Source organism: Protopterus annectens, chromosome 3.part0, assembly GCF_019279795.1.
Source record: "Protopterus annectens isolate FY-2018-M chromosome 3.part0, PAN1.0, whole genome shotgun sequence".
Lineage (NCBI taxonomy): Eukaryota > Metazoa > Chordata > Ceratodontiformes > Protopteridae > Protopterus > Protopterus annectens.
In genome coordinates this window covers 628,143,918-628,168,104 of record NC_056731.1, presented here as the reverse complement: position 1 = coordinate 628,168,104, position 24,187 = coordinate 628,143,918, and the positions used below count along the sequence as shown (strand labels likewise).

General features: G+C 42.2%; 1 protein-coding gene across 1 annotated transcript in view; it reads right to left on the bottom strand.

The window, feature by feature from the left end:
• Positions 1 to 24,187, bottom strand: part of BMPER (BMP binding endothelial regulator) — a 1,202,087-nt gene that overhangs the window by 609,364 nt on the left and 568,536 nt on the right. Inside the window, exon 5 of the mRNA XM_044065026.1 lies at positions 8,013 to 8,103. Coding sequence (XP_043920961.1) covers positions 8,013 to 8,103 — 91 coding nt within the window. The remainder of the gene's footprint in view (positions 1 to 8,012; positions 8,104 to 24,187) is intronic.

Sequence of the window (24,187 nt, the reverse complement as noted above, 5' to 3'; positions counted from 1 at the left end):
GTTCTCTGTATTGTCTTACAAGTGTTTTATTGTTTTAAGACTTCCAGCAATTACCAAGATTTGAGGAGAAGCCCCTGCTTATGTATTTTTACAGGTAGGTAGATGCTATCTAAGGAAATTAACTCCCTTTGAGGAGTACTAAAAATACTTTTATTGTGGGTTATATTAATTGCTGATTAATTTCCTTAGATGGCGCTGTATGAGCATGGTATGAATATGTTGTCAATTATTATTAATTTTTTTTAAATAATGGTATTTATTATTTAGGTTTTTAATACTGTAATCTCTATACAAAGTGGATTTTTTAAGTCATACTTTGATATTTTTAATTTGTCAGGAATGATGTTTTATCAGTATCTTTTTATAATGTGGTATAGATTGTTTGATTGGGGTGTTTAACTGTTGTAAATCGGGATAGACAATTGTACCTTCATTATAAAAGGGGACTAGGAATGAGACTTTGTGTTCATCTGATGAAGTCTTTTAAATGTAAGAGACGAAAAACGCATTCATTTTGAAGCATGCATGTGCTGTTGTTCCTTGTAATAAAAAGGAGTTTCAGGACATTAATCAGCCCTTCTTATTTGTGACTTTATACTTTTGGTTTTGATCTTGGTTTAGTACATTCCTCTTATTTGGAATATTTGCTAATATTCCAAATTGTCCTAATACTTGAGCACTAATCCAGGCCTTCTTCAACGTATTCAATTGTATTTATTACTGCTTGGTAGTAACCTGATTAAAGTGTAGCTATCATTCTAAGCCTTTTGGTTTAAGCACTTGGGCTTCAGGCCAGTTGTTTTACATTAAGACGGATTGTGGTCTGCACTGTTGTGGCAGGACAGGTAGCTTACATCCTTCTAAGTTGGGAACTGCTGACTGAAGGCTCAGTGTCTGTTATTCTAAAAGTGTATTAGTTCTGGTTTAAGCACTTGGGCTTCAGGACAGTTATTTTACATTAAGAAGGTTTGTGGTCTGCACTCTTGTGGGAGGAGAGGCTGGACTCTGCGCTTCTGAGCTGGGAATTTCTGCTTAAAGGCTTATAGTGCCTGCATATTTGAACTGTTTCTTACTGAAATTGGTGCACCTTGTTTGCTGTAGCAAAGATGACATCCAGGCCTGCTGAATATAGCTTTGTTTGTATAACTTGAGCACTAATCCAGGCCTTCTTTTTTGGAGAAGGTTCCCCTACACCCCAGTGGCAGGAGTGTACAGTTAGAACTTGTCTGATTGAAGACTACAGGAACAGGGCTCAGTTTTGAGATTTTTTACTGGTTAATTGGGTAATTTATTTAAAAGCCTTTTCTGATTGCTTGTAGTCATCTAAAGCTGTTTTAAGTGTATTTTTACTGTTTGTAGTCATTTAAAGCTGTTTTAAGTGTACTTTTTACTGTTTATGCCTTATCTTTTCAAAAAAAATGTTTTCCTTGTGTCCCACCTTTCTAAGCTTGTATAGTCCAGTTTTCAGGCTAGTGCTGAATTCAGGGCTGTGTTACAATTTTCTGAGTTGCTCATACCTTACTTGGATAGAAGGAGGTTTCACTGTTCACCTGTGAGAGAGGGAGCTTTGAGCAGCCATCTGTCCCTGGAGGAGTGGTTCCAGCCCAGAAGTTAGTAGTTTATAGGCCATTTTGGGCTAATTTCTATCTCTTTCATTACCCTGCTGTAAAAACCATGTTTGCACAGTTTTGCACATCCGGGCAGCGCTGGTTAGCTAGGGCTAAATTTATCCCAGCTCCACCAAGTCTCCTCTTCAGTTTTTCCCTTGAAAGTAGTCTAACTCTCAACCTAAGCCCTTAAAAAGCATCCTACAGTCCAGCACTTGCTCAAACCTAATAGCAAGCACTAATATACCCTGACACTTGATTTGCCCAGCAGGGCAAGGCTCATTATTCACCCCTCACCAACCAAGTGACTAAGAAGCTCACCCTGCTATTCAGGCATGACCAAAGGGCAATTTCAGGTATACTCTCCAGTCCAGCTGGTGAACCTGGGTATCCTGAGGCAATGTTACAACTGCCTCATGTACACAGACAACCTTCTCCTCCTACCACAAAACATTAACATATCCGAGAGATGCAATTATATAGCTAAATTAGAGGCTAAGCTCTCTCCACCCAAGACTGGAACAGGCAGTCATGAGGAGAAAGTTAACACTTGCAACACACCTCCAGCCTCACATAGACATACTAAACCAGCATTGGCAAAAAATACACAAAAATACACAAAATCATACTCGGAGGCTCTAAATAAAAACCTGCAAAAGCATCAGAGACCTCCAAAGCAGACACCCAAAAAACCTGCACCTCCCGTCACAAACCAGACAACACATAAAACACAAAATCAGTGTGCCGCACAATCACAGCCCTTAAAGTGAAATAACATACCTAACACACTAGTAATAGGTGACTCTTTAGTCAGGCACACTGACGTCCCACTCACTAGGCTGGACAAGGAGAAGGTTACTGTTTGCTGCCTGTCGGGAGCCAGAATCTGCCACATAGCACAAGCACTCAGGTCATTCCAGAACAAGTACAAATATGACTCTGTCATTATTCATGTTGGTGTGAATGACCTGAGATGTACCTCCCTGGACTACATAAAAAGAGACATGGAAGAGCTCTCTGATCATGTAGCCCAGTCGGGTATGACCCTGACCCTGAGTAGCATCCTGCCCTCACCAAGAATGAAACTGCAGTATAAAGAAATAAATGATCAATTTCAACAGTTGGCTAAGCTTCTGGTGTCATTTAAAGGGGATCCAGTGTCTGTCAGCCTGGGACAACATGCTCAACAAGCCTCGTTGCTTCACAAGAGATGGCTTGCACCTGTCACCTCTAGGCTTTTGAATACTGGCCAAGGCTCTTGCTGCTCCCATATTGCCTTTTTTAGACAAGGCTCAAAAGTCAAACCCACCTCCATAAACAACACAAATAAAAAAATGAGGGTTATGCTACTCAACGCCAGGAGTTTAAATCTCAAAATGCATGCACTCGAAGCACTCCTCAGTACGGAGAACGTCAACATCTGTGCAGTAACTGAAACTTGGTTCAAGGCTCCACGGAGCACCCCAGCACTACCGGGCTACAACTCATACTACACATTTCGGCCACAGAACATGGACTGAAACACAAAAGGAGGGGGGTGTATCCATATTCATCAAGGATACCTACACCTCCAGGTTAGTGGTGCAGCATGATACCTCCGAGATCATCCATGTGCAACTAACATCAGGCAAATCTGCAGTGCAAATTTTGGCCTTCTACAGATCTCCCTCCATGACCCAGGACCACCACTCCGCCTTTCTGGAGACACTGGAAAACATGAAGGTCCTACCGAACACCCTGATATTGGGTGATTTCAATTACCCTACCGTTAACTGGGAAAACTACTCAAGTACAAACTCCCAGGTCCAGCGCTTTCTGGAATTTATCAACTCAAATGCCCTGGATCAGCTGGTAAACTCCCCTACCAGAGGTGAAAACATATTGGACCTGGTCATCACCAACATGGGCGACAGGTGTTCCACACCGGAGGTCAACCTGTCACTGGTTAGATCAGACCATAAACTAATCACTCTGGATGTCCACACCACACCGCCACCTCCAACCAAGGAAACCACAGTGAAAGACTTTTCTATAGCAAACTTTACCTTACTTAAGACAGAGGTGGTAAGTTTCACAGCCCCCATGCTAAAGGATAACAGTGTCCAAGATGCAGAAACCTTTACAAATACACTCTATGAGGACCTACAAGGATGCATGGATCGTGCCATCCCTAGCAAAACCAAGAGAAGGAAACCAGTCTGGTGGACCTCTGCCATAAACAGGCTATACAATAGAAGGAGGAAACTAGTTCAGAAAAAAAAACAATCCCAAGAAGGAAAGACATCCCTGATTAGTATCAGTAAGAAACTAAGGTCCCTCATAAAATTCTCCAAGGCTAACTTCAAAAGAAAAATAGCCAAGGATTCAAAAGATAACCACAAAGCCTTCTTTAGCTATGTCAAGAATCTAAGTGGCAACTCGCAGATATGCTCTGAGCTAGTGCAATATAGCACAAAATATTCTGAACCCACTGATATTGCCAACATCCTGGCAGACAGATTCAGTGCAAACTTCACCCCCCTCTCACCCCCAAAAGGGCCCACAACAAAACCGGAAAAGTGTAGTGTCCCAGAAATCACAGATGCACAGGTGAAAACAGCCCTTTCAAAAGCCAAAAGCACAGAGTTAATGGGGCCAGATGGTGTTCCAGGCTGTGTCTTGCACGAACTACAGAACGAACTAACCCCCCCACCTAAACACATTGTTCAACCTTAGCCACTCCACAGGCTATGTGCCCATAGAATGGCACACAGCAATGGTTATTCCACTCCACAAAGGAGGGGCCACAACTGACCCTGGTAACTATCGCCCCATAAGCCTGACTAGCCTGGTCTGCAAGGCTATGGAGCGCATCATCATGGAACTCATTAACAAAGACATTGGGAACCTCCAAACACTTGACCCGACCCAGTTCGGCTTTGTTAAGTGCAGATCGTGCCTACTAAGCCTGGTTGACTTCTTTGAGACAGTCACCAAGGCCACAGATGAGGAGAAGATAGTTCACACAGCCTACCTTGACATCACCAAGGCTTTTGACACCATTACCCACTCGGGAATTATAGAAAAACTCACCAGCCTGAACATTACCCCCTACGTCACAAGATGGGTTTCCAACTGGCTTACAGACAGAACTCACATGGTAAGAATAGCGGGCTCCAGGTCCGACTCTTAACCAGTCACAAGTGGAGTCCCACAAGGCTCAGTCCTGGGACCCCTGCTGTTCAGCATATACTTCTCAGAAGTACAGGCAAACACAGGAGGACTATGGCTAACCAGGTTCGCCGATGACTGCAAACTGGGAGCCATAATTGACTCTCCGGCTGACATGGACATTCTCCAAAAGAGCCTTACTGAGACGGACACCTGATGTCAAAGTCATGGTCTCAAGCTAAATGCCAAAAAATGCATAGTCATCCCATTTGGGAAAAACAAAACACCCATGACTTACCACATAGGTGGCAGCCCCCTTAATACAGAAGAGGTAATAAGAGATCTGGGGACCCAGGTAGATAGTAATCTCTCCTTTGATAATCATATTGCCAAAGTAGTTAGGAAATCCTTCTATGTAGCCCACCTAATTACTAAAGGGTTCGCATCTAGATATAAAGAGGTTATAGTGCCCCTCTACTCGTCACTCATCAGACCCATCATAGAGTACAATGCCCTATTTGGGATGTACATCACAAGACACTTCCAACAGCTGGAAAGACCACAAAAGTACTTCACCAAGAGGATTACTGGCGTCAAACATATGTCCAATGCAGCCCGACTGGAAAAACTCCAGCTGTACTCAGTGGCATATTGCTTACTCAGAGGTGATCTCTGACTTACAAAGCCATGTCCAACTCAGAATTGATGTACATACTCCACCTAAAGAAATCCAAGTCACTGCGAGTCACTCGTTCTAGTGAGCTAAACCTCGCCACAACAATAAATAGAACATGCTGGAGGGATAGATTCCTGTCACAGAGACTCCCCATGCTTTGGAACAAAATTCCTAACGACATTAGGCAGAGCCCCTCACTAACACTCTTCAAGAGAAACCTTGACGAGTGGATGGGTAACACAAAATATATCCCTGGGATCACTTCATTGGCTCTTCTTGACAGAGGCTCAGTTAATTAATCAATGGGGTGGCGAAAGCTGACACACTCTGGTTAGGCTTACAAATGCCCTCGGGCAGATAGCCTAGTACCTACCTATGAACCTATATCTTTTTTAAGCCAAATAAATATTATGTATTGTGTACTAAATCACGCCACACTCGATGAAGCTGAGATCCTTAACTCCTTCCAAAGAAACAGTACATGACAAACTCCCAAACAAATTACTGTAATCAAGCATGTTTTTATATTTATATAATAGTGAGTCTGTCTGATTGCCCTGGGCTGGCTATTTCTTAAAAGAATCTTTTAATTCTCTGTTTATGATCTGTAGTTTCCTGCCTAGGAAGGGTCACAGTCCTTGTAATACATTACATTTTTCACATCCTATGTATAATTGCTGTGGTTTTCAACAGAAGGCATGAAGTTGAACCAATTAAAGCTACACATTCTATAGATTATCTCTTGTTTTTGTTTTTTATTTTTTTACATCCAGAAAAAAATGTAAAATGTTCTTACATATTTTCATGTCCTAAACAAAACACATAGTCCAGTTTCAGTCACATCATTTTAAAATGACTACAGGTTTTATCAGTCTTAAGTATGCCTTGTGTTTCTGTTAATCTCTGATTTAAAAAAATGGCATATATATATATATATATATATATATATATATATATATATATATATATATACACATTGCATGTACTGTGCCATTTTATAGTTGGGAGCGCAGTCCAGTTTCTTCCAAAGGTTTCAGTCCCACTGACAGGACCTATTTAAGATTTAAGCACAGAGTACTACTTAGTAAAACAACTGGCAACATGTTTGAATGCTACTAGAAAAGATTGTGTTTATTTTTGACAGTGGTTTCAAGACACCAGCATTATTTATTCCCTGAACTATTAAGAACACAAACAGTGAATTGTGGTTAACTATCAAAATATATGCACAAATTGTATTTCTGTAAATTTCAGATAGATCAACCATGGTACCAGTCAAGTTTCTGCTATAGAAAACAATTGGCTATTAACTTTAAAGAGTACAAATAAATGCCATGGTAAACTAATTTATTTTGTATCTTATGGGTGATATGCAAACTCCTGTATTTGTTGACTTTGTCTTACTTAATTCTCATCTGCTCTTTTGGAACTCCATACCATTTCAGAAAAAGGGTTTTCTTTATTATAGTGCAATGCTGGTGATGTGCAATTTCAAAAACCTGCAAATATTGAACATTAGTGTAAAAGAAGACCATGGAAATGATAAGCAATCTGCACTCCACTCACTTAACTTTTACTAAGGTTGGAAAAAAAATGTGGAACAATGAAATCCAAGTTTGTAGATATGGATGCACATGTTAGTGTGTGAGTACGTGTGTGTGTGTGTGTGTGTGTGTGTGTGTGTGTGTGTGTGTGTGTGTGTGTGTGTGTGTGTGTGTGTGTGTGTTAATATATATATGTGTGTGTGTAAAAGACCATTTCAGAAAAAGGGTTTTCTTTATTATAGTGCAATGCTGGTGATGTGCAATTTCAAAAACCTGCAAATATTGAACATTAGTGTAAAAGAAGACCATGGAAATGATAAGCAATCTGCACTCCACTCACTTAACTTTTACTAAGGTTGGAAAAAAAAATGTGGAACAATGAAATCCAAGTTTGTAGATATGGATGCTCATGTTAGTGTGTGAGTACGTGTGTGTGTGTGTGTGTGTGTGTGTGTGTGTGTGTGTGTGTGTGTGTGTGTGTGTGTGTGTGTGTTAATATATATATGTGTGTGTGTCTGTGTGTGTGTGTGTGTGTGTGTGTGTGTGTGTGCGTGTGTGCATGTGTGCGTGTGTGTGTGTGTGTTAATATATATGTGTGTGTGTGTGTGTGTGTGTGTGTGTGTGTGTGTATATATATATATATATATATATATATATATATATATATATATATATAGGGGGATGCCTGCTATGCTTTATTTTTTCACATCCTGGTAATTATTGATAAAATATTTTAATGTTGTTTCCCATGTGAACCATATACTTGTTACTTAAATCCCTGACTTTGGTAATGTTCTATCCAATCAAACATGATAACGTTTCTGCTTAGTCCCAGTGTTATAATGCATTGTTGAAGTGTTTTTATTCATGTTTATCTACTCTTAGATATGAATTTTATCTTTTTTTGAAATGCAACTGCATACAGCATAAAGTACCCTGGCGGAAGGAATCATTATATGGCAAAAAGTGAACCTATTAGCGAACCTTCTTTTACAAACAAATGTGTGTATACAGGTGTAGCATAGTTGATGTTACCTGGACAAGCTGGACAGCATCTTCCCTTATGCAGAGTAGCATTTTGACAGTAGACCACACAGAGCTTTTCGGATTCAGTGACGACACCTTCCTGTTAAAAAGTGCAAAAAAAAAAGCCGTTATCCTGCGTTTACAAGCTTGAAAAGAAGTAGAACTTTAAGTGACTACATCTAAAATACCACTATTATCTTCTGACATAGCTTCACACAAATCTTCCTGCTTAGTCTTTCTAAAGAAAACCTCCCAGTTAACTACAAAAAAGTCTATCATGATATTGTGATCATATGTGCATTAGTAACATTCCAGTATCATTATAAGTGTTCAGTACTATTTTGTGTTTTTTATAGCCATACATAGCTTGACAGGGCTAGAATGCTTAAAATATCTGTGTTTTTGCTCTGCCTTGTTTTCAGAAAGTTACTTTATTTCTCTATAATACAACAAAGCCTAGGTACAGTCAGTCAGGTGCTTTGTTTCTAGGTACACTTACAGTAACAGTACTGTTAGTTGCTGATATCTTAGAATATACATGGGAACAGTGTAAATGTGCTTTCTTTTTATTGATTCAGTCTGATTTATGCTAAGTGCAATTTGCAAAAATACATTCCATGGTATTCCATGTTAATGAATCTCATTACCTAGTCTGAGTGTAGTGCTAAAACAATCAAAGCAGTAGCTCTGTCTGTATGTCAGACCTGGCATTACAGATCTGCCTGTGATGTCAGGTCTGAAATGAAGGTGGTACTGCGTGGCCATGAGATCTTCTCCTGTAGGGTGGACTGTTGAATGAAAGCATTCACCCAGTCCATGAAGACAGACAGAGGTGCAGGGCCACTACCTTACCAGAGAATTCAGTCTGTTTTCAACCAAATGCAACAGTGAGTCTTCCTGCGAGGAGTTTTGAGTCTGAAGCACATTACACAGGCAGGGAAATTTGAATCTTGGCTTTCCAGTTATATTAATTTTCCAGCTAACTGCCACTCCCACATCTCTAAAATGCAGGAAACCATGTCTGATTGGATGAATCATCAACCATTCACTGTCCTGCCCCTCCCATTCATGGAAATTAAGGATAGATAAATAGATAAATAAATGCATACTGATGGTGATACTAGTAAGTGACTGTCATCCTACTTTGTGCTTGTTAGTGGTGAAGCTGCTACTGTGAAGTTAACCATTCAGAGTTATAAGTGCAGGACATGGGAGGAATAACACTGCCACTGCATGGCTCCATTCACTTTTGTAGCATGACCCAAACTGAATATTGCAGGCATGGCCCATTGCAGTGGATGTTTATGGTAGGGAAGGGTGAACCATTTCCCTGTGCTACCAATGCCTATGTTAAAAACATCAGGTTCTGCTTCCAGCTCCTGCATGAATTCACAGAATGAATTAGTGGCCTTTTTGCATCTTGAGAAATTGTGAAATTTTATTTCCACAGCAGTATTTTTTACATGCCTATATCTTTTTTCCTCTTTTTTTGACTGATTATTGGCTCCCTCTTTCTACTTCTTATACATACCTCTCAACCTCTTAGATTAGGAAATCTGGACAAAGCCTGATAAAATGGGGGGGGGGGGGCAAAGGCCCAAAAAACAGGGACACATTTTAACTACTGCTCTTATAAACAGAAAGTTGCTAGAATAACAGAATTTGTGTTAGCATATATTTTCTGAAGAATATAGTCTGAAACGCAAATGAATGTCATTATTTAGTGACTTTAATTCTTATACCATCACAATGATTTGTCAAAAAAACACACATTTTATGAGGAACAGACCAATAACATGAGACAAAAATCTCGACACTGCATAAATCTGGACAGTTGACAAGTATATTCTCACACTATTGCTTGGACTTAATGTAATTAACTAATCATTTATCTGAACCCTGCAAATCTTCCTTGTGAGTTTATTCTGTGCCTTAAATAGTAAGCAAGTGGTACATGTCTCCATATCCATGCAACCCTGTGTTTTAACAAGACACTTATTTCTCTGCATATAGCATGTTTATTAATGCCACTGTAGGTAGATGGTAATCCGCTGGTGACAAAGATTTACTTGCATTCCAGCTTAATGCTTTTCCTGCTGAAGATGGGTTCTGTCATGTACCAACATTAAGTGGATATGTATATGCAATATGCATGCTTCTTTAAATGTACCTTTATGTGCCCTCTTCATATCATGATTGGCTAATGTTTCTCATGTAAAGTATCCTCTAGCACTTACTAGAAGCAGGTCTGTCCCTTAGAAAAAAAGAGTGCTGATGCTTGGCTCTTAGATTAACTCTCCTCCCATTACACAATGTATCTCTGTCCTCAATAACCTATCCTTCTCACAATCAGTCATCAACTGGTTTCAGAGTTACCTGTCTGACCGCCAACAATCCGCTGTATGGCAGAATGACATATCTCCCCAACTACCTGTCTCCATAGGGGTTCCCCAAGGATCCATCCTTGGACCCCTACTCTTCTCTGTTTTCACCAATAATCTAGCCTCTGCCACCAAACATGGCACACTCATACAATACGCAGATGACTCAACCATCATCTGCTCAGCCCAGTCCCTACCCAAACTGCAAAAAGTCACACAGGAAGCCTTTTCCTCTGTTGAAACTTGGTTATCCGATGCCCAATTAATACTCAACCCAAACAAAACTAAACTACTCATCTTCCAACCCACCAAACATACTCAATACAACTCTCACTTTAACATCACAGCAAAAGACAACACCACTATATACCCAACTGAACACACCAAATTGCTATGAGTGGAAATAGACAATAAACTAAAATTTGACATTCACATATCCATGACCATAAAAAAAGTCCACAAAAAACTAGGAGCATTATACAGAAATAAGCAACTTCTCACCAAAGCAGCAAAGATTTCAATAGCAAATTCCCACCTTATCTCCACCCTACTTTATGCCTCTCCAATATATACCAACCTAAGGCAATGCGATCTAAACAAGCTAGAGACCTGCTACAACAAAATCGACAAATTCGCCACAGGTGCATCCTACCGTAGTCACCACTGTCTCTCACTTGCTGAACTGGGCTGGCTTGAACTCCCTCACTTCCTTCAATGGTATCAGCTCTCACTCACCCACAAACCAGTAAACCATCCACTAAATGTCCCATCCCTCCAGAATCTACTCCAACCCTATCGCACCACCAGACCACTAAGATCCAGCAACAAAAATCACTTGCAGATCACTAAAGCCAATAACTCTGCTGGTGAAGCACTATTCTCTTGAGCCATAGCCAAATTATGGAACTCCTTCCCACCCACAATTACCTCCATAACATCATGCACCCACTTCAAACTTTTACTAACAGCACACCCACTCTAATATCACCCACCCCATCCAACCACTACCTTTCTTTCCACTACACTAACTACCTTGATTATAACAAGCTCAGATGCTCATAAGCCTAGTACTTATTATACAGCAGGAACCTCTTATTGTAACATTTGTTAATGTCTGTTATGTATTTCACAGATAGATTCTAGTTGTCTACTGATGTACTATGTTCTTCATCTGTAAATATGTTGTAAGTAATTGCTATGTAAATTGTTAATCGCTATGTAATCCAATGCAACTACTGTCTGTTTGTTTTAACTGTGGAGCTTTTCTCCCCGGTCCTCCACTGAAAATGGACCTGTGTCCAGTCGGACACTCCCGGTTAACAAATATAAATAAATAAATAAATAAATTGTCCATAAACCTAACTGTATCCATTTCTAAGGTGAGAACTAAAATGGAGGATCTGTGGCATCAGAAACTTGGCCATCTCATTTGAAAGATCACTCCAGTCCAGGCTGCTATTTTTCTGTAGAAAATATTTTGGATCTTACTGATATGCTTTGTGAGCCCGCGGTGGTGGTGCTGCAGTAGTGTTGTCGCCTCACAGTTAGACGTTGCCCGTTCGATTCTCAGTTAGAGTGTCTTCTGTGTGTCGACATGCGTGAATGGGTGTTCCTACGTTGAAGGTTGTGCGTTAGGCCCGGCAAGCCAGCACGTGAAAATCTACTGCCAATTATTAGCGGACCGGAGTTCCGCTGTGGCGACCCCTAACCGGGAAAAGCCGAAAGAAACAAAAAACTGATATGGTTTGTGAACCTCTTTGCATTTATTCACCTAAAATTTTTTGTTTTCTGCATTGATGTTTCTGTTGCCCTGAAAAGATGTTCTTTACATGTGTTTTGATGTGTATGCGCGTATGTTTGTGTGTGTGTGTGTGTGTGTGTGTGTGTGTGTGTGTGTGTGTGTGTGTGTGTGTGTGTGTGTGTGTGTGTGTGTGTGTTTATGTGCGCACATGAGAGTGGGTGTTATGTAAAAAAGTAAAGTTGTGTACACTTACCATAAAAGTAGATGTGCGAGTGTATTCACTGTTGCAGTCCTGACAGTTGGGGATTTCCTGCATGAAAACCCTCAACTAGCCTGACTACCAGAGAAACTTATTTCACCTCCCAGGCTGGAGGATGCCTCAACAGACGTCAGCACACTCAGATATAAAGGGAGCCAGCCTGCTTCATCACTTCAGCATTTTCTTGGCCCCATAAGGAGAAGCCCGGACTCAAGTAAAAGAGACTAAAGAGAGGGGGAGCTAACCCAGGGTAGCCTGGGAAAGTGCTCAAGGTCATCAAATTTGGTAATTCAAGACCTACCTAGTAGGCCAAGGGGGTAGGAGGAAGGGAAAGAAGACTGCAACACTGAATACATTCATACATCTACATTTATACTAAGTGCACACAACTGTGTGCACAACTTGTCAATAAGGAGAAATTAATCATAGGCACTAAACAGCCTATAATTGCAAAGTACCTTGCAAAGGTAAGGGAAAACAGCTCTTATACTTTACAAAAAAAACACCTAACCAGGCATGTCCAAGAGTCAGCTTCAGGTGATTTCTCCTGTCCACCTGGTGAATCTGGGCATACTGGGGCAATGCGGCAACTGCCTCATGTACACAGACAACCCTCTCCTCCTACCACCCAACACTACAACCTGTGAGAGATGCACTTACATAGCCAAACTGGAAGCAAAGCTCTGTCCAGCCAAGATTGTGCTAGACAGTCAAGAGGAGAAGGTTAACACCTGCACTACACCTCAAGCAACTCATAGACATTCAAAACCCACACCATCAATACCCAACCCACAGCAACACTAAACCCACATATGCGGAGGCCCTTAACATTAACCTGCCCAAGCAAAAAGGACCTCCGAAGCTGAAATGCAAACAAACACCAGTCACAACCAAAGTGACACATAGCTCACAACACCAGTGTGCCACCCAACAATAGTCCCTAAGGCAAAACAATGTACCTAACACTTTAGTCATAGGTGACTCTATAGTCAGGCACACTGATGTCCCACTCACCAGAGTGAACAAGGAGAAAATTACAGTCAGCTGCCTGTCAGGTGCCAGTATCCACCACATAACGCATGCACTAAAGTCACTCCACAACAAGTACAAAAACGACTCTGTCATTGTCCATGCTGGAGTGAATGACTTGAGACATACTTCCCTGGACTACATGAAAAGAGACATGGAAGAGCTCTTGGATCATGTGGCTCAGGCAGGTATGACCCTAGCCCTGAGTAGCATCCTGCCTTCACCCAGAATGATACCACAGTATAAGGACAAAATGATTGACTTCAACAATTGGCTAACCTTCTGGTGTCATTCAAAGGGGATCCAGTATCTGTCTGCCTGGGAAGACATGATCAATAAACCACAATGCTTTGCCAGAGATGGTCTGCACCTGTCAACCCTAGGATTCAGGTTACTGGCTAAAGCTCTTACCACCGCTATAGTGCCTTTTTTAGGCAAGGTTCAAAGGACAAAACCACCACCGTAACAGATACAAGCATGCAAAATCTGAAGGTAATGCTACTCAATGCTAGAAGTCTAAACCTCAAAATGCACTCTCTTGAGGCACTCCTAAAAATGGAGAACATCGATATCTGTGCAGTAACTGAGACTTGGTTCAAGGCTCTAGAGATCACACCTGCAATACCAGGCTACAACTCTTACCACACTTTTCGGCCACAAAACCAAGACCGAAACACTAAAGGTGGAGGAGTGTCCATATTCACCAAGGATATTCACACCTCCAGGCTAGTTGCCCAACACAATGCATCTGAAATTCTCCAGGTGCAACTAACACTAGGTAAGAATGCAATCCAAACTGTAGTTTGCTACAGATTCCCCACCATGCCCCAAGATTCTCACTACACCTTTCTAAACATACTGGAAAATATTAAGATACAACCAAACACCCTAATACTGGGTTCAACTACCCTGCCATTAACTGGGAAAACTACTCAGGTACCAACTCCTTTTCCCAATGGTTCTTGGAATTCATAAATTCCAACACCCTGGATCAACTAATCCATTGTCCCACCAGGGGATCCAGTATCCTAGACCTGGTCATTACTAACATGGGATATAGATACTCCACACCAGTGGTCACCCCCTCATTGGTCAGGTCTGACTATAAGCAAATCACCCTTGACATCTACATCCCACCCCCACCCCCCAGTAAGGAGACCTCCTTAAAAAACTTCTCCAAAACCAACTTCATGCTACTGAAGTCAGAAGTGACAAACTTCATGACACCCATGCAGATGGGATCTGAAAGTTTCCTTCAGAATCCTACACTAAGGCACTGTACGAGCACATCCACTCATGCATGAATCGTGCCATCCCAAATAGAGCCAAGATGCTCTCCTCCAAAAAAAGGAAGCCAATCTGGTGGTACCCTACTATAAACAAACTATACAACAGAAGGAAGAAACTGTTGCAGAAAAGAAGAAAATCCCAGGATGCAAAAGACTCCCTCACTAGCCTCAGCAAGCTGAGATCCCTCATAAAATCCTCAAAAGCTAGTTACGAAAATAAAACTGCCAAAGATTCCAAAGACAGCCACAAGGCATTCTATAGTTATGTCAAGAATCTAAATGGCAATGCTCAGATCTGGTCTGAGCTTCAACAGAATGGCATTAAATATACTGATCCCAAGGATATTGCCAATATCCTGGCAGATCGATTTAGTGCCTACTTCACCCCCCTCTCACCCCCTAAAGGGCTCATCTCAATACCAAAAGATTGCCAAATTCTGGTAATCATGGCCACACAGGTAGAAACCGCACTCTCCAAAGCTAAGAATACACCATCCATGGGACCAGATGACATCCCAGGCTGTGTACTACATGAACTACAAAATGAACTGGCACCTCACTTAAATGTCATGTTTAATCATAGCCTCACCTCCGGCTTCGTGCCCACTGAGTGGTGCACAGCTACAGTTATCCCACTCCACAAGGGGGGATCCACCTTGGATCCCGGGAACTACCGTCCCATCAGTCTGACGAGGCTGATCTGCAAGGGCATGGAACGCCTTATCATGGAACTTATAAACAAAGACAATGGCAACCTTCAAACACTGGACCCCACCCAGTTTGGGTTTGTGAAGGGCTGATCTTGTCTCCTGAACCTGATTGACTTCTTTGAATCAGTCTCCAGAGCTGTGGATGAGGGTAAGGCAGTCCACACAGCCTATCTGGACCTCACCAATGTCTTCGACACCATCCCCCACTTTGGAATCATAGATAAACTTACTAAGCTGGGCATAAATCCCTACATCACTCGATGGGTTGCCATCTGGCTTACTGACAGAACCCAGAGTGTAAAAGTAGCTGACTCCAAATCCAGCTCCAGACAAGTGACAAGTGGAGTACCTCAGGGTTCAGTCCTGGGACCACTCTTATTTGGCATCTACTTCTCTGAAGTACAGGCCAACACTAAGGGACTCTGGCTAACAAAGTTTGCAGATGACTGCAAACTGAGAGTCATTATTGAATCCCCAAATGATGTGGATATTCTACAAAAGGGCCTTACAGAAACAGATGCCTGGTGTCAGAGCCATGGGCTCAAGCTCAATGCCAAGAAATGTACAGTTATCCTCTTTGGAAAAAAACATGTACCCATGAATTATCACATAGGTGGCAGTACACTAAACATCGAAAGTATGATGAGAGACTTAGGGAAACTGGTAGACAGTGGTCTCATTTTCGATAACCACATTGCCACAACAGTCAGGAAATCCGTCTATGTGGCACACCTCATTACTAAGGGCTTTTCATCCAGAAAAAAGGAGGTCATTGTCCCACTGTACTCATCCCTCATTACACCCATTATAGAGTATAATTCCCCATTTGGTACATACCTCACAAGACATCTGCAACAGCTGGAAAGGCCACAGAAATACCTCACTAAAAGAATCACAAGCCTAAAGCAGATGCCATATGCTGACCATCTAAAAAAACTCCAGCTATACTCTGTGGCATATCGTCTACTCAGAGGTGATCTCTGCTTAACATACAAGGCCATGCCAAACCCTGAGCTGTTGGACATGCTCCACTTAAAGAAATCCCAATCCCTCAGAGCCACATGCTCCAGGGATCTAAACCTTGTCATCACAATGAACAAAACATGCTGGAGGGATAGGTTCCTGACCCAGAGACTCCCCATACTCTGGAATAGACTGCCCATACATATCAAGCAGAGCACCTCCTTGGCCCTCTTCAAAAGGCACCTTGAAGACTGGATGGGAGAAAGGAAATTCACCCCGGGGATCATGTCAGTCACCCTGCTAGACAGGGGTCCAGAGAAGTAAATATTGTGGGAAGAAATATCCAGGGAATTGTTATGGCTAGGCTTGTATAGGCCCTAGGGCCGATAGCCTAGTACCAACCTATGAACCTATGTACTATATTCTTCATGTTCCACTGTTGCAGTTCTGACAGCTGGGAAGCTTAACTGAGGGTGGATGGAGATCCAGTAGAGGAGAGGATCCCCTGCAGGACTCCAGAGGCAAATCCTGCTCTGGATTTAAAGAACGCTAGCAGGTGATAGTGTCTTGTAACGGTATGCACATAAGACCAAGTGGCTGCTTCCAGAATGTCTTTGGTGGGGACCCCCTTAAGGAAAGCTGTAGAAATAGCTGTGAACCTAGTAGAATGAGGTTTAACCAAATCTGGGTTTTGTTTTGCCATGATGGCTGTAGCAGAAGGAGATACAGTGAGAAATCTATTAGGAAATGGTCTATTTAGAAGCTGGTTTTCCTGAAGATCTGGGGACAATGGGTATGCACAGTTGATCTGATTTTCTAAAGGACTTTGTCCTATCTAGGTAGAAGCATGATATTCTGCACACATCCAGGAAATGCAATAATCTCTCTCACTTGTTCTGAGGATATTGGGAAAGAAGGTAGGCAGGATGGCTTGATTCAAGGACTCATCTGTAACCACCTTATGCATAAAGGAAGGGTTAGTCCTGAGGGAAGCCCTGTCTTTATGGAAGATGATGAAAGGCTCTACTGCCACAATGGCCTGTATTTCTGAGACCATTCTAGGTGATGTAATGGCTAAAAGAGGAGCAGTTTTCCAAAGTGAGGAATTTTAAAGAAGCATTACCTGCAGGTTCAAAGGGAGACAAAGTTAATGTTCCAGCACATAGTTTAGGTCCCATGGAGTTGTGGGTTTCCTCCTGGGTGGCCTAAGATGAATGATACCTCTAAGGAATTGTTTCAAGAGGGGGTGGAGAAGATAGGTGGGAGAACAGGAATGTGAGCAGAGATGGCCAATGCATGTATTTTTATGTAGGAGTAGGAAAGGACTTTTTGCACTAGGCTGGCCAAGTACTCCAGGGTGGCTGAAATGGTAGCAGAGCTTAGCTCAAGGTGGTGCCTCTGCACCAAGCAGAGAATCTTCTCCATTTGGTTGCATAAGATTTCCTTGTGCTAGGCCTTCTGGATTCCTTCTGGATGTTTTGCACCTGTTGACTAGGTTGCTGGAGCAGTTAGGTGCTGAGTGATAATCCAGGCTGAGAAGTTCAGGGTCTGCAGACTGGGGTGCACTATCCTCCCTTTGCCTTGGTGAGGAGGTCTACCATCTGGAGTAACTGCCAAGGTTTCTGACTGGTCAGCTGGAGGAGGAGAGGAAACCAGTGTTGCCTGGGCCAGGTTGGAGCTATCAGAATTGTCCTTGCCCCCTCTTCTCTTATTTTAAAAAGGATTCAAGGCAGAAGAGGTAGGGGTGGGTAGGCATAAATGAAGAGGTGAGTCCATGTGAAGGAGAAGGCATCTGTTCTCCATGTTGATGCCCCTCTTGTCCTTGTACAGAATTTCTCCAGCTGAGCATTGTCCTCACTGGCAAACAAGTCCACCTGTAGAGTACCCATTTCTGTGTTATGCTGAGGAAAATATCCTGGTGCAGGTGCCACTCATGGAGGTCTGTCAAGTTCCTGCTGAGTAGATCTGCAGATATTGCACTAGGAGGTGAAGTCCAATGGAGTGACTGTCTCCCAGACTTACATGGCTAGACAGCACAGGGCATAGGATTGCATGCCTCCTTATCTGTTTATGTACTATATGACTGTGTTGCTGTCTGTCTATACTACCAGCATCCCTGGTATCCATTTCTCTTTGAATGCTAGTAAGCCTTGAGTTCCTTCTAATTTATGTGCCTCTTCTTGGTCTGCGAATCCCACAACCCATGGGTCTGGAAATGTTGGGTGTGGGCACCCTATGCAATGTCTGAGGAGTCTATGCTGAGGGACTGGCCTTGAGAGGTGAATGTGAAGGGCAAACCCTGATTCTGGGTGCAGGCCTGTACCCACAATGTGAGCACCTGTTTGGTGTATGTTGGTGTCTAGAGACTGAGTGCTCTGGCACCACACATTCTTTAGATAACACTGAAGCTTCCTGATGTGTAGCCTGGCTAGTGGCACCATGAGGATACAGGATGCCATGTACACCAGAGCTCTGCGGAATTCTCTGACTGTTATGCACTGTTTGTGCTGTATGTTCTGGAAGTAGTTGGTCAAAAAGGTGACGTTGTCCGAGGACAGGAAGGCTTTTTGAAGAGCAAAGTCCAGCAGTGTCTCAAAGAAAACCATCTGTTTGGATGGCACAGTGATGGACTTTAGATTTAGCGTGAACCTCAAAGGAGGTCAGGATGTTCTGTATAAAATCCAGGTCTTTGAGAATCTGTGACTGGTCTGAGGCCTGTAGTAGGCAATCAAGGGGTAAATCTGGACCCCTTTGGTCCTGCAGTAAGCAATGGCAGGAGCTAGGGACTTTGTGAAAACCCTTGGTGCAGAAGACAGTCCAAAAGGCAGAGCTGAAAACTGATGACTGGAGCTTGCTCTGAAGTGAAGAAAGCTGCTGTGCGACTTAGAGATGGGGATGTGAAGGTAGACGTAGTTTAGGTTTAAAGACAACATGAATGCCTGAGGGGCTAACATGGGGGAGTACCTTCTGGAAGGTCAACATTTTGAATTTTGGAACCCTGAGAAAACGATTTAGGCAGTACAGGTCCAGAATGGGATGCCAAGACCCTTCTTTTGTTGGTACCAGGAAGAGCCTTGAGTAAAATCCTTTCCATTTTTGATCTTCTGGAACTGGTTCCACTGCTCCCTTTGAACACAGAGTTTGTACTTGTTCTAGAGCCTGAGCTTTTTGATTTTGGGGTACATCTGTGTATCCTGAGAATTTTAAGAGCTCTTTGAAAGTGAGTTTGTAACCATGGGCAATAATATTTAGGACCCACTGATCTGAGGTAATATGGGTCCAGTTTTGATAGAAGCAGGATAGTCTTCCTCCTAGCTTTGGGGTGGTGCTGGGGAGGGAGGATGGAAGTGGAGAGTCATAATTGCTCTCTGGCAGGGGCAGGTGTCCTAGAATTCCTTTATCTGTGCAAATCTGAGATCCACTTATCTGGGAGTTCTGTCCCTCTAAAGCTTTCACTGTTTGCTCTCAGATTGGGTGGAAAGGACCAATATTTAGCTGGAATGTTCCTGCTGAACCTGGGGGGCTGCACTTGTAGAAAATCCTTTATTGTTTGCATATATTTTGCCTTGTTCTCCATCGTCTTGAGGACAGCGTCAGCTTTAGGCCCAAAAAGGCATTCTTTGTCAAGTGGGGCATCCAGGAGATTAGCTTTTACCTGGTCATAAAGGGGTTGCTCCCTAAGCCAAGTGTGTCTCCTGATCACTGTGCCAGTGACAGCTGCCCTGCAGGATGTTTCTATGGCATCATACATGCAGTGAAGGGAATGTTTAGCCACTTAAACTGGAATGGCACAGATATAAAAGTTCCTTAGAAAGGTTTTTATCCTCCAGACCTGAAAGCTTTTGTTTTAGTTGGTCAAGAATGGTTTGCTGGTATTTGATTGCATGAAATTGACAATTGAGGGCCTTCATGGTGAGGGTATTTGAAGTGTATACTTTCTTTCCAAATCTATCTAGAGCCCTACTTTCTTTGTCAGTAGGTCAAGTGTTCCTAGAGGTACTGGTCTTGTATCCCTTAGGGCCGGGTGTGACCACTTCAGGGCCAGCAGTTGGATTTTTAAAGAGATATTTATGAGAGTCCTGAACCCTGTAAAACCAGTCAGGCTTTCTGGATGCAGGTGGGAGTGAGCCAGGATTTAAGGAATCACCCTGAAAGACATCTTCCACTACTTCCAGGATAGGTGGGATTGCTAGAGGTTTGTGCTCAGGGAGGTCCAAGAACTCCCTGACTCTTTTTGGCCTATGGGTATTCTTCTGCATCTCACTGGAAATGTTATCTCATTACATGAAGAGTCTCCCCAAAGGCGAGGTCTTCAGGCAGAGAGGCAGAGGGCAGAATCTCCTCTGAATCAGATTCCTCATAAGAGGTATAAGCAGGGCCTTCCTCAGATGCAAAGTCCTCCAAATCAGACTCTTCTTCTGAATGCAGAGGGTCAGGGTGGAATTCAGGGAGGGTGTCTCTTTTTCTTTTCCCTTGAGTGATATCCACTGACATCTGTCTGGACCTTACAATGTTAATGAGGTCTTCAGACAATTTTAATCAAATCCTGTTGGTGTCCCCGAAACCGGGAGCCCATAGGCCTAGGTGAAGGGCCTGCCACAATGCCTTTCTTTGGTGTGGGTTTGGTCTTGGGCATAGGAACATCCGACACCTTGGCACCTGACTCTTTAGTTTGTAGATGCACTTGAATGGCCCTAGGCCAAGAAGAGTCTCCGGTTAGCAGTCGGTCGTCGGAAGCCATGGCCTGCTGAGCAGTCTCAGACCCAACCGAGGAGCTGAAGACATGACCTGTAGAAGCTGAAGGGACCAAAGGTATGTCCGATTCCAAATGGGTCTTGGCACTGGCCTGCGTCATTGAATCAAAGGTCAAAGGGGCTGCAAAAGTGCCTCACATTCCTCAACAATCACAAGAGTAGTAGGTGAGTCAGGGGGTAACTGAATGTTGTTCATGAACCTAGGCTTTAGCTTCTTATCTTCTTTGTGCTTAGGTACATCAAGCTAAGAATGACTGGCGGACGCCATAGTATGTGATTGCACTGATTTCTGTCACAGAAAGCGAACTAAAAACTCTGCTCTATGCCTAATAGTTCTAGTGTCAAACCTAGCACAGAAAAGACAGTTAGGGATGTCGTAATTTGGGCCTAAGCAAATTACACAAAGCATATGGAAGTTTCTGTGTGGAATTTGTTTACCACAGCGGGGACACTTATTAACTTTATCTGACATGAGTCAAAGAAGGAAGAAAAAGTTCCCCAGTGGGGTACTTATCTTTCTGATGACAATGTCTCTCCCTTTTTGATTTCTCCAAGTCTTTTGGGTTTCCAATATCATGACGGGAATGGACCCCATTCCTAAGTCAAAGTACGATTAAAGTTCATGAAATTAGTATTGTTTCAATCTTTGATAACAACCCAAAGTGCTCTTTACAGCACCTGTAATGTGCCCAGTTATGACTCCTTCTGCAATTTGTATGGGGTTACATATATTGGTAACATATCTAAATATGATTGTAGATTCTTTTTTTATAAGACCTGTTGCTCCTACTACTATTGGAATTGTCTGGGTTTCTTTCTTCCACATTGCTCTCATTTCTGCCTGCAGATCCTGATATTTTATGACTTTGTGTCTCTGTATGCAAGACACTGTAGTCACTAGGTGTGGCAATTTCAATGATCAATGTTACCTTTGTCTTCTTTTCATGGACCACTATATTGCATTTGCTAGCATCTATCTTTTGAGCTGTTGGTAATGGATGATCCCATGTGGTGTAAACTTCATAATTTTCTTTGATGCTTTATGACTCATGTTTCCAGTGCTTTTCAGCCACTTCAAGTACCATAGGGTTTGCACAATTCCCATTGCAAGAGTCTTGCCATGTTATTATGCCTTTCAGTATACAGTCCTTCTGCCATTAGTATGTCACAACCAGCAATGAGGTGTGCAACTGTTTCCAGTTCGGTTTTACAAAACCTACATTTGTCTGTTCCTCCCACATGTTCAATGGAATTTGTAAACCAACATGTATGTAGCCCTTTCATCTCTTGGTTTGAATTCACCTCTCATTAACCATTCCTGCATTCATTCCTGATCAACTTGAGGTTCTTGCAGAAGTTTTCTATACTTGCAACTATATTTATGCATTTTCCACATTTCTTGCCTTCTCATCTCGTCCTTCATCTTATATTCTTTCTTTTGTTTTTTGGCACATTCAGTTGCTGCCTGATTTTTATCTACTTCTGGTTTGATTTCCATTCCTGCTTGACAATGATATGCTTCTGCTAGATTAAGCAGAGAAGCCATCTTAGATTTATTCTCCTCATGTTTCAAAATGTCATTATGTTTGGGTCTTGTGAGGTCAGCAGATATGTGTGGAGTCCCACGATTACAGATCTATACATGTAATCAATTTCAAGGAGGACCATCCCTCCTTTGAATGGGGAATATATAATCTTGGTATGCACTGATTTTTATAAATCATTTGGTGAGCATGAAGTGTCCTTCTTATTTTCTTATCTAATCCATCCAACACATTTTGGGGCCAGTCAATCACTCCAAAACTGTAAGTTAGGACAGAAAGAGCAAATTGGTTTATAGCTTGGATTTTGTTCCTAGATGTCAATGCTGCTTTCAGGATTAATTTAAGTCTTTTAAAGTATTCCTTACTGAGTTTTATTCATATTTGTTCATGCTTTATTGTTCCTTCATCACTTCCCAAATATGTATACACTCCCTCTTGCTGAAGTTCTTTTATATCACATTCCTGTCCCAAACTGATGTTTTCTTGGTGCTGCAGCTTTCTTGCTTTAAAGGTTGCTTTTGCACATTTATCAAGACCAAATGACATTCTTATATCATCTGAAAAAGTTTTGACTACTTGCAGTTGTGCTTTCAGGCTCTCATCTGATGAGCTACACAGTTTTAAATCATTGACAAAGAGAAGATGAGAAGTCTTTACACTTTGTTGCTTTCTAGGAGCCAAATTATAGCCATGGCCTAAGCTGTTAAGTAGGCAGCTTAATGGATTAAGGGTAAGACAGAATAGCAGCGGTGACAGAGAGTCACACTGGAAATATCCCCCTTTGAATTTTTATCCCTGGAATAATAATTTGTCCTTTATCATGACTAAATTGCAAAGTGGTCTGACACTGTTTCATAGTCACTGTAATATAGTCGATCAGTGTAGGGTGTATCTTACACATTTTTAAGCACTTTTTTTATCGATTAATGTGGGATACTATCAAATACGTTTTTACAGGTTCATAGGTGTTTACTAGGCTAACGACCACAAGGGCCTTTTTAAGCCTAACCATGCATCCTGAATATCTGACAAGTTCTGATACCCTTGATAAGTGTAAGCATGGCCCTGGGAGATGAACCATTTATAGGTTACCTGTTTACATTACAGACATAGGTGCCAAACCAGTGATGAATTTCCGGTTTCCCATCCAATTGTCCAAATTGCAATGATAGGTCTGATGAATGCAGAATACAGTGGAACAATGACTTCCTTGGACTTAGATGCCATACCTTTGTTAATAAGTTGCACAACATAGAATGATTTCTTCACCACTGTAGACACGTGATAATCAAAGGCTAGATTACTATCTACATGTGTCCCTAAGTCCCTGACTACTGGGTCAACTCTAAGGGGTGTGTTGTCAATATGATAGTCACCATAGATGGATGACTTCCCAAAGGATATTACTATGTATTTCATGGCATTTCGTTTTAGTCCACGGCTCTGACACTAGTTGTTTGCTTGTGTCAGCCCCTCCTGGGGAATATTTGTGTCAGTGTGAGATTCAATGACAG